Consider the following 11289-nt stretch of genomic DNA (forward strand, 5'->3'; position numbering starts at 1 on the left):
CGGTTCGATTTTTTTTAGGGAAAAACCGGTTCAAACCGGTTTGGCTCGGTTTGGCTCGGTTTTCCGGTTTTTGGCTCGGTTTTTTTCTGGTTTTTTCGGTTTTTCGGTTCGTTTTTTTTTTCGTTTTTGCTTATAAAACCGAAACCAACCGAACCGGCCGGTTTTTTCAAAATGTAATCGGTTTTTTTTTTTTCGGTTTTTTTCAGTTATTTTTTTTCCGGTTTTCTCGGTTTTTTCCGGTTTTTTTTGCTCACCCTAGTATTTTTCACTCAAAAAACATCAAAATATTATTTTTTTTATTTTTAAAAAATTATTTTTTATATCAGCGCATTAAAATGATCTAAAAATACTAATTTAAAAAAAAATAAAAAAATTAATTTTTTTTAAAAATTTTTAAAATACAAAAACAAACCTTCATACCTCTTGATTCACCCACCGTTTCTTGCGTATGAATCTGGACATCTTCCACTTGTTGTGACTCATTTTCAAATTATTAAATTTGGCTCTTGGCTCCTCCCTAGTGTAAAAAACAATAATGTTGTTTTATGTTTTTTTTAAGCTAATACAATATTATTTTTAAAATAATCAAATTAAATTTTAATTAAAATACATTGAATCGACTAGATCCAATTAAATTAACTCTCATCGTGTTTTGTTAAACCTAATTAGAGTCAACTATATATTATAATAATAACATAAGGTAAGTAAATAAGCATAACAAATAATTGAATCTTGGTTACATTAATGTTCTATCTTATACTCGATCGAGTGAATTATAAATTATTTCCTTTAACTTTTCAAAATAAATTAAAGATAATTCCTCTAGTTTCAAAATTAATTAATTATTGAAGGTGTTGACTATGTTAAATTTAATACTTATTAATTTATTCCAAAAAACATCTTCTTTTTAATTCTATTAATTATTTTTGAAACTAGAGCACAATTTAATTCATTATACAAAACTATTGCCCACCAATAGATAGTACACTGTTCATATTGCATGTGGCATCCCAATAAGTTCACTGCCTATATGTTTATAGGCTTCATTTGCCCTTTTTGAAACACAATTATGTACAATAAAATAAGAAAAATGATCATTGTAATCCTCTAAAAGGTGTGGGCATATATTAGACCCTCAAAATCTGGAAGGTGGACTGCTAAACAGTTTTTTTAATGTGATACTAGAGGGTTGGTGTTTGGAGATATGGTAGGGGTTGCGGTTTAAAGTATTTTTTTAAAAAAAAATACATTAAAACAATATTTTTTATTTTTTAAAAATTATTTTTGATATCAACACATCAAAACTATCTAAAGACATAAAAAAATTTAATTTTAAATAAAAATAAAATTTAAATTTTTAGGGTTTCCAATTACTAACCAGCCTAATTAAAATGTAGGTATCAAAAAATAAGAATGCACTACTCAAGTTGGCAAGTGACCCTTGTCCCATCTTCTTGTTCAAAAAAAAAAGTCTTTCACTTCTCGTCATACTCATCATTAGAGTTATCAAGTGCAACCTAACTCGGAATTTAGGTTATAAGATTGATAAATTGATATAAATTAATGTTATTATTTAAAAAGAATTAAAAAAATAGATTAGGTTTTTATCAAGTTATAAATTAATTATCAAATTAACTAGTTAAATTTCTATTTATTTTTAAAACTCGATATAAATCATGTTATGAACATCGAGTTATCAAATTAAGCTGTGAGAGCAGGCTGGAATTAATATCTATGCTCGCCATGCTTTATAATTCGTTTCCTGTTAGCCGTAAACTACCCTAATGCCAAATAAATAAAAAAAGAAACATCAGGTTCATGGATAGATGGGGTATTTTATCTTTTGGGCATATTGGAAAAATTATTTTTCATTAAACAAGAACCCATCCCAACACATTTTTATTTATTTTTTGGACAGGTTTCTCAAACCTAGGCCAATTTTAGTTATTAAGGTTTCGTGTATGGATCAATGACTAATTTTAACGATGAACCTTTTCATTTGTCAGGTAAATTTATTGTGAGAGATTAATACTATTGGTTTAAATTACACTAAAAAAATAATTGCAAATTTTAGGTAATTGGTTTTATAATTTATAGTAATTGAATAACTTTTATTTCATAGTATAAGTTTCAAACTCTTAACAAGGAACTATAGCTCTAGTTATAAGATTTGGCCCATGATTTATTTATTAATCTTAGCTTAGTCTGGATTCGAACGGGTGAAAAAAATAGTTATTATTATTATAATAATATAATTTTAAATCATTTTTTTTAGTTTAACGTGGGTGTCCGGGTAGCTTGCGCGCACCTCGACTAATCCCACGGGCTCTGAAGTTAACGACCATGTAAGCCTCCAATGGCCATCATATGAGTAACCACAAGGCTCGAACCTGAGACCATAGAGGGAGCAAACCTCTTGGTCCCAAGTTTTTACCACTGGGCCACCACCTAGATGGTTTATAATTTTAAATCATTGAAAAGCTTAGTGGTGATTTGATAGTGTGGCTGTGAGTGAAGTTCACCCGCAATCACAGATATTGTTGTTTGGTTAAGCAAAAAACACAAGTTTATGTTGGTAGGACTCACCAGAAATCATGGTTGTGCCGCAAGTTTTCTAGAAGCACAATTTTTCTGCTTCTTGCGCGGAGGAATCACTGAACAGTGAAGCCATGCTCTGGCTCCACTATTCTCCACTCCACTATTCCGCCGGACCGGCTCTAGTCCAAAGCTAAAAATACATTGAACCGAGTCCGACCCAGTAAAATAAAAAAAATTATTTTTTATTTTTAATTGTGTTTTATTCGAAAAACTAGTGTTAAACATTATTTAAAGACACTACATAAATTAGACGGAGATCGCTTGATGACGTAACATTTGCAGAATTTGATCTCAATCCCAATTTTGTTCCTGATTATATTTTACCTGATGTTGTTGCGCTTTTAAGAAACCAAGAAAATTGTAGTTCTTGTCGGATGTATTTAATACGTGATGGAATTGTAGATACTTTAATGGAACAATAAAAAATATTTTATATAAAGTATTATTTATTTTATGATGTAATAACAATAGTTAAATCTATAATATTTAAATTAAAAGCCATCAATAGTAATATATATATATATATATATATATTTTTAAATTATTTTATAACCTCAATTTCAAAAGGATTCTTAACCAAACTCATTAAATTACTTTTTATTTAAACACAGTTTTAATCAAACATATATTTTTCCAAACCAACCTCAATTAAAAGTATTTTTTATAAAATAATTTTTTTTAAATCATAACCACAACAGTTATTGTAGTACCAAACACATGGACTCAGACTGAATGGGTGAAAAAAAAAAGGTTTTTTTTATTATAATATTATAATTTTAAATCATTGAAAAGGTCGACCGTTCTTGTAACCATGCCTATAGCCACCCAATAATCAATATGTTACAAGGCCAAACGTCACGCTGAGTTTCCCATCTTCTAATTAAATTACAGAATCCCACCAAATCAATACAGCATTTTATGATGTCTAAATCACTGCCAAATATCACATATAATCCCTCTACTTCATGTATTTGATCAAACCAGATTCTAAACTCTAAATTAATTCAAATCAACCCCTCGACTTTCAATTAAATGCAATCTCAAATCCTCTTTCCAATTACATCATACCACATTGAATTCACCTGGATGGTAAACTAGTAACGAAATCAGATAAATAGTCTCAAAATCAAATTAAATTGAAATTAAAACCTAATCTAATCCAAAGTACAGAATTTGATCTGATCAAATGTAACAAAATATGAGGACCAACCTTGATTATTAGCCACCAGGCTAAATAACCATAAAAGAAACAGCAAGTAAACAAACAGAACAGAACAGAAGAGTCAGCTTTCAATCAATCTAGGAGCCTCGATCTTGTCGAAAAAACCCACAAAAACCCTTCTCTTCTTTTAAAAAAAGGCTCAACATTTCCTTCGTAACTCTCACCAAAAGCAAAATTTTCTTCTTTATTAGCTTTTTAGAAGAAAACCCGTTTCTTTTCTAAGCTAATTTTTCACATTGGCTGTCTACATTTTCCAAAGGTAGCTTACAGCCTTACACACTGACCCTCACTTACTTTCTCTCTGTTTGTGCGTGTTTTAATGCCTAATCTATTGGTTTTTCTCTAATTTGGGTTGGATTTGTAATTAGAATATGAGATTTGAGCTAGTTGGGGTTGATGGTTTGGTGGATTTTGAAGTTGAATTGCTTGTTTTTATGTTGGTTGGTGTTTGTGAATGATTGAAGTTAATTAAAGATATGTTCTTTTTAGATCTTGACTAAGTACACATTTTAGCTTGTAGTTTTTCTGTTTAGCTCATAATTTTAGTTTTCTGGGTGCAGTTCTTTATGTTGTGGCTCCATTAGCTTGGTTCCAGTAGTATTTTGATTTGCTATTCAATTTTATTGTCTTTCCTTGGATTCATAGAGGTGGTTTTTTTGTTCATCATAGGAGTGAGAGTTTTTTAAGATGACAAGAAGTCACAAGAATGGAGAGTAACAAGTTTTTTTTTTTAAAAAAAAATTATGGAGAAAATAGTGATTTTCATGAAAGCATAGCATGCAAATGCCAAATTTTCGTGACATAGAATGTTGAAAATTAGTAATTAATATGCTTCGGTTCATGACTCGTGATCCATAAATGGATTTCTACCTTTGGAGTGCTTAGTCTTGGCAGGATTTTGAGATGATATTATAGAGATGGATTTCATGTGGTGAAGCATGGTGAATGATCTTTAGATGTTCTGCAGGTCTCAATTTTCTTCTAAGAAGTTATTTTTATCAAGAATGGCGGCAACTGCGGCTTCTGGCCTTCAAATGGCAACTGCAAGGCCCTGCATTTCCTCTTCCCACAGAGTGGTCAAGGCAGGTGCTGCTATTCTTGGAGCCAGTTCTAAAGGGGCATCATGGGCTAAGCTTGCGAGTGGTTCTCATATATCGTCTATTCAGCCTTTCCAAAGGACTTTCATGTCATCTTCAGTTAAATTGAATAAGGTTGTGACAAAGGCAATGTCTGAATCTAGTGACAGTAAGCCAGTGTCTGGATTGCCAATTGATTTGAGAGGTACGTTTGCTTTTCTCTTGTTTCTCTATTTGTTGGCTAGAATGCTCAACTCTTTGCCTGCATATGCTCTTAGCATTTATGGAAGCAGAATCTAGAAAACATTTTTTTCCCTCTATAAATGATGGAATCAACATCTATTTTAAATCAGTCATCTTCTTGCCAAACCTCTTTTAGCACTGAAGTTGATTTTTGAGATTCTCCTTGAATTGCCTATATTTAGGTTTGCATGCTACTAAAAAGGCCATTTTCTGCCATCTTTTGAATACACTTAGTACTTCTGCAAATCCGTGATCATCTAAACTAAAAGCAATGTTTAGGTAAACGGGCATTTATTGCTGGTGTAGCTGATGACAATGGGTATGGTTGGGCCATAGCAAAATCTCTTGCTGCTTCAGGTGCTGAAATTCTTGTCGGAACATGGGTGCCTGTTAGTAGATCAATTACCGTTCTTCTTTACAATATCTTTTTTCTTGTTTGCTTAAATTTTCTATGCCATGTAAAAGTATTCTGTTAGTGACTTGGAAGCTTCTTTTGCAGGCTTTGAACATTTTTGAAACAAGCCTGAGACGGGGGAAATTTGATGAATCTCGCGTGTAAGATGCTAGAGGTTATCTAATTTATGCTCTGATGTGAGACTTATAAAGGGAATCTACTAACAATTATCCGGCTCTTCAGGTTGCCAGATGGTTCTTGGATGGATATCACCAAAGTATACCCCCTTGATGCAGTGTTTGACAACCCTGAGGATGTACCTGAAGATGTAATGGACGAGAAGAATATAGTCTATGTGCAATACATGAAATCAGTCTAACATCTTTTGACATAACAAGCTTTTATGTTATTTCTTGCAGGTGAAAGCAAATAAACGTTATGCTGGATCCAGTAAATGGACTGTTCAGGTATGGGCCCATAAATTTGTAGTTCCCTTGTTTACCATGTTGAATTCTTCCAAGAGCCCCCGTTAACCTTGTATTGCATTTCCATGATTTAAATTGTTTACCTTGTGTTGCTTTACCCCAAAATTTCAAACTTGTAGATCAGATTTTAGTTATTCTCAGACTGAAAGATTTTGATATCTTGTTGTTTAGTTTTCTACCCTTGAATATAGGTTGTTTGGATGTTTCGTTGTCTTATAAAGGATTCCAGACAACCTTGCTTGTTTTTTAAATTTCCACACGTGACATGTTTAGCATGTGGTTTCTCCATCATCTTAGAGATTTTCAACTTTTATAATGGGCTACAGATTTATGTATCCAGTGACCTTCTATATGGTCATTTTTTTGCAGGAAGTTGCTGAATCTGTCAAACAGGATTTTGGCAGCATTGACATCCTTGTGCACTCGCTTGCCAATGGACCGGAGGTAAAAGAAATTCTCATATTGAACCTTGTATGAATTTTTATATTTTCTACATAACAATGAGCATCTTAATAGGTCAGCAAACCCCTTTTGGAAACATCAAGAAAAGGATATCTTGCAGCCATATCTGCATCCAGTTACTCATATGTTTCTTTACTCAAGCATTTCCTTCCAATTATGAATCTGGGTATGGTTTCTTTCTTGTATAATCTTGCAGCATTTTCAGTTACATCTCTAATTTCTTTAGACATGCAAACATGATCTAAACAGATTTATGTTGATGCAGGTGGTTCATCTATTTCTCTCACATACATTGCTTCAGAGAGGATCATACCAGGGTATGTTTGTCTTGATGTTTTCATCTTCTGGAGTCGCACAATTATGAGTTTTCATAGCTTATAGTTTCAATTTTTCTTGTATGCAGATATGGTGGAGGCATGAGTTCTGCCAAAGCTGCACTTGAAAGTGACACACGTGTAAGTATTCGTTTCCTTTCTACCTCTGCTCTTGATGTATGAATATACAAAGCAACTTGGATTTTCTTGACTTATTTATTCTTATACAGGTGCTTGCATTTGAAGCAGGAAGGAAAAACAGAATCAGGGTCAACACAATATCTGCTGGTAACTCACCCCTCAATTTTCTATCAATTTCTCATCTTTTTCAACAGAGTTTAACAATCCTGTTGAAGCCAATGCCTTTAGTTTATCTTTGATCTCTAGGATGTTGTACCACTGCCCATGGCCTTACCTCCACCAACCAGTTTTAATCAAGATGTAAGCATATCCAGAGAATATAATTTGGGGCCATCTTGTTCAGTAACCCTAGTTGATTGGAATATAAATTCTGATGTATTTTTTATTTTCGTTCTCAACTCAGTTCTCTAGATAGGTAGCTCTTTGTTTGTGCACAGTAGCTATAACTAGATAGGCTGCTCTTTATCAGTACACAATAGCTATAACTAGATGCTTTAAAAACTTTCGAGTCTCTGCTATATGTAACACTTAAGATATTATTCATTGGCAAGTTGAGTCTCTGCTATACATAACACAATTGCTTTAGCACCGTCTTTCATTGTCCCATTTCTGGATTAGTGCAGTTTTAAGTTGGTACTAAATTACACTACACTTGTAGTCTGGATTTGTTTGATATCAGCAGATTTGAGTACTTTTACAAGTATCTCCTTTGTTGCTATTGCCTCAACTTTCTTGACCCGCAGGTCCACTAAGAAGCCGTGCTGCAAAAGCAATTGGATTTATTGATACTATGATTGAATATTCATTAGCCAATGCACCCTTGCAAAAAGAGCTATCTGCAGGTGATCTTGAGTAGTTCCCTACCACTAGATTTTATTTCTTCATTTTCTTCAACTGATGGTCATTACTAAGTTTACAAAACTGATCGAACAGATGAGGTGGGCAATGCTGCTGCCTTCTTAGCATCACCTTTGGCTTCTGCAGTCACTGGTACTGTTATGTATGTTGACAATGGCCTCAACACAATGGGTGTCGGAGTTGACAGTCCGATATTCAAAGACCTTGACATTCCAAAAGACAATCACCAGGGTTAAACTACAGGCAGGTTGATCCATCAAGTGAGACTTTGATTACATAGTGCTGCCTTCTTATTCTCATCCACCCCTTCATTGGCATCGCCAGCGGCCCCAATTTTACATGAGAATTTGTTTTTAGAGGGACAATGATAGTTGCAGACAATGTTTGCATGTTCAACTTTTTCTTCCTGTAGTGATTGCTGCTTGCACAGATTGTAACAACTTTAAGGTTGTCCGTGTATGGGCTAATTAGATCCCTTCTCTTGTTTGCAATTCCCTTCTCTCTTTTTCCCCCCCTCGCTATCACCATGCAAATAATCCTTTCAGCTTATGCTGCAAGCTAACATTATCTACCAATTGACTCACGGTATGTGAATCAGTTGCTTATGGACGTTCGATAACACTTTGCTAGTATTACTGTATGACTGTGGCACCATTGTGTTAGCTAACATTATCTACCAATTCAAGAGGCAAGGCATAATAATAACCTACCAAAAACCAGTAACTGATTTGAAAAGATTACAGTAATGCACCAAGTACAAAATGTCCCTAAGAACTTAGATTGGTCTTTCATGACGAATATGCATAGTGACTACTGAGGTTAGTGGACTAGTTTGACAGATCATCCTTGCATAGAATCCTAAAGAAGTTGCTTGTAACTTGAAGATCAGTTTCCCAGAAGGAAAGCGAAAAGACAGCATCAGCCTGAAACTGCAGCCGGCACTGCAAATTGTTACTTAGTAGCCTAAATACGCAAGGTTTACTTGTATATATATACACATTATGCAACCCAAAATAGAAGCTGCTACCATAACTTGCAATCATTAAGCAAGCCTCTCATTCAAGCAAGCTTACGCCTACACCTCATGAGGCCAGTGGCTCTTGCATCTACATCATCATCAATATCGGGAGAGTCTTCCACGACAACTGAATCTTCTTGGACAACCAGGCCCCGGTTCCTAGAGAATTTCCTGATGGGTGTCCTAGATCGTGTTCCTTGAGTGTTGTTAGCATCTGGCTCCACCTGAGAAGCACCAGAACTTTCCCTATGTGGCATAAGCTCCTCGCCATCCGGCACCACACCCTTCATCAGCTGCAAATCGATTATTGCCAAAACAGAAGTTAGACATCTTTGTTGGCCCAAAAAATCAAATTCCTATTCCTTACCTTCCAATCTCTAAAGTCAAATCTGAACACGAAATGTCTGTAAGCAACCTCCCCTGACATAACAGAACTGGGAGCTGGAGCATTCCTAGGTGCTGAAGAAATAAGTGACAAAAAGAGTCAGGCCAACAGTAAAAATATAAAAAGTACAAATCAAATGAAGATAAAATCTGAATTTACTCTGAAGAAACACACTTACAAACAAAATGGCATCCACTTTCATCCACAACAATTTTAACCCTGCCATCTTTCACTAAGAATGAGAGTGCAAATAAATTCTCCACAGTCTCTGCAAAAGACCTTCTGTTCAAGATCAAATTTTCAAGTCTAACACTTTTCTTCTCCTTTAAGATATCAAAGATTATTTTCATATTCTTATCAGTATCTGTCTTCTTTTCTCCTCCAGCATCATCAACCTAGTTCACATGACCACTAATTTGTATCAGTGCTCATTCTTGCAAGAAAATCATGGGAAAATCAATTGTGCACGTCATAGTTATAGTCTAGCAAATACGAGAAACTTTTAGGATCATTGAACTTCGGAACACACTACAAATCACAACTAGTTATGGATTATTGAACTTTGGAACACACTAACACACACCTTGCATCTATTCAAATACGAGAAACTTATAAATCACAATTGACACTGCAAATAGAAACAGGATTTGCTTTCCCCGTTCCCACAGTCTGCAACTAGCATAACAACACCCCCCCAACCAGCCCGAGCTTTTTCAGTTGGCCTTGTAATCAAAATCTTGCAATCACTCAATCTTGCAATCAAAATCAACATTAAAGATGAGAAAAAAAGGAGTATCACCTCTTCAGGCCGAGCCTTTTCAGCTGGCCTTGTACGCTTTCTATGAACCGCTGCCTTTCTTTGTTTCAACTCCGTATTCATTGGTCCCAACCTGAACAAAACATCATCAAGAAAACATAAGCACCAAAAGATAATCACCAATGACAGTTCAGATTATTACAACTGTCAATGCTCATATGTACATGCAGCGCAACATGTATTTAATACACGCATGATCAAGACACCACGTTAGCTACATTTCCACGCACCAGTAGTGATCGAATTTCACTAGCGTTTCTCAGACTAATAATGGTATAAGAGGGTACGAAACGAAGACTCACATCGTACTAACCCCCGTGCACCTCCGAAAAATAGGAGAAACAAGAAGGCCAAGATCTTTCCACTTGATTGAAACCGGAGCATCCTCATCATTGTCTAGACTCCTAGTTTGCTGTCCAAACTCTTTAATCAAATGGGACACAAAATCTGCAGGTGTAATACCCTCATTTGACTGTGACTTAACAGAAGACACCAATGTGTTAGCTAACCCTAATAACGCCTCTGCATCTGCAACTTGCTCTCTTGGCTTCTGCACTGAATTCCCAATGTGGGTTCACACGAAAATCCATAAATCTTAACATTCTTTGCATAATTACAAGAATAATAAAACAAAATCACATTTTCTCGTACTTATTAATTTTAAATTAATTTCAAAAATAAAAATAAATTCTGTAGAGAATAAAAAAAAATCAAATTTACCAAATTTATGCAAGTCTTCAACTTCCTTAATCATAGTATTAAACCTATCCAAATCGTGTCTCGTCAAATCATCTCTCTTATCTGCAACCAAAAATTAAATAAATAAATAAATAAATACAAATAAATAAAAAAATTGAACAATTTGAAACCAAGAAATAATCAATACCCTTGATTCTATTCTGTAAGGTACGATACATGGACCGGAGGACTCGCCGGTCCATTTGCTGATTCGGTTCTTCCACTCCTGACTTGCCTCGGCTCCGAGTCACTCGTTCGCGCTTCATTTCCCTGGGTTCTTGGTTCAAGTCACCTGGGTTTCCATTGCTAGTACTCCCTGCCTCTCTCTTCACAGTTCTACTCATAATCTTCAAAAAAAAAAACAGCTTCCAAGAATTCTGATTCAAGAGTCTTAAGGAAAAAAAAAACAAAGAAATCCCAGAGCAAGATTCTTGAGAGTGTTTTTGTTAGTTGCAGAAGTAATAGCTGTGTTTTACCCGTGAGAGGAATTTTCGAGATGAAGGTTTCCTTTCCCGCTCTAGTGAAATTTGGCAAACTT

General features: G+C 34.7%; 2 protein-coding genes across 2 annotated transcripts; one reads left to right on the top strand and one right to left on the bottom strand.

Annotated features, from left to right (window-relative positions):
- The first annotated feature begins 3850 nt into the window (after window positions 1–3850).
- On the top strand, window positions 3851–8284 carry LOC7461391 (enoyl-[acyl-carrier-protein] reductase [NADH], chloroplastic). The gene is made up of 13 exons (XM_002303990.4): window positions 3851–4079; window positions 4788–5101; window positions 5419–5528; window positions 5639–5694; window positions 5777–5861; window positions 5953–6000; window positions 6388–6462; window positions 6535–6646; window positions 6746–6797; window positions 6884–6935; window positions 7025–7082; window positions 7679–7777; window positions 7869–8284. Exons 2-13 carry the CDS (start codon window positions 4825–4827, stop codon window positions 8027–8029), a joined length of 1185 nt encoding a protein of 394 aa, XP_002304026.3. The 5' UTR covers window positions 3851–4079; window positions 4788–4824; the 3' UTR covers window positions 8030–8284.
- A 355-nt stretch (window positions 8285–8639) lies between these two features.
- Window positions 8640–11289, bottom strand: LOC127904852 (non-structural maintenance of chromosomes element 4 homolog A-like). Its single transcript, XM_052449843.1, has 7 exons — window positions 10900–11289; window positions 10734–10814; window positions 10316–10568; window positions 9996–10086; window positions 9375–9591; window positions 9179–9270; window positions 8640–9104 (listed from the first exon to the last, which is right to left on the bottom strand). Exons 1-7 carry the CDS (start codon window positions 11093–11095, stop codon window positions 8853–8855), a joined length of 1182 nt encoding a protein of 393 aa, XP_052305803.1. The 5' UTR covers window positions 11096–11289; the 3' UTR covers window positions 8640–8852.

Source organism: Populus trichocarpa, unplaced genomic scaffold, assembly GCF_000002775.5.
Source record: "Populus trichocarpa isolate Nisqually-1 unplaced genomic scaffold, P.trichocarpa_v4.1 scaffold_104, whole genome shotgun sequence".
Taxonomy (NCBI): domain Eukaryota; kingdom Viridiplantae; phylum Streptophyta; class Magnoliopsida; order Malpighiales; family Salicaceae; genus Populus; species Populus trichocarpa.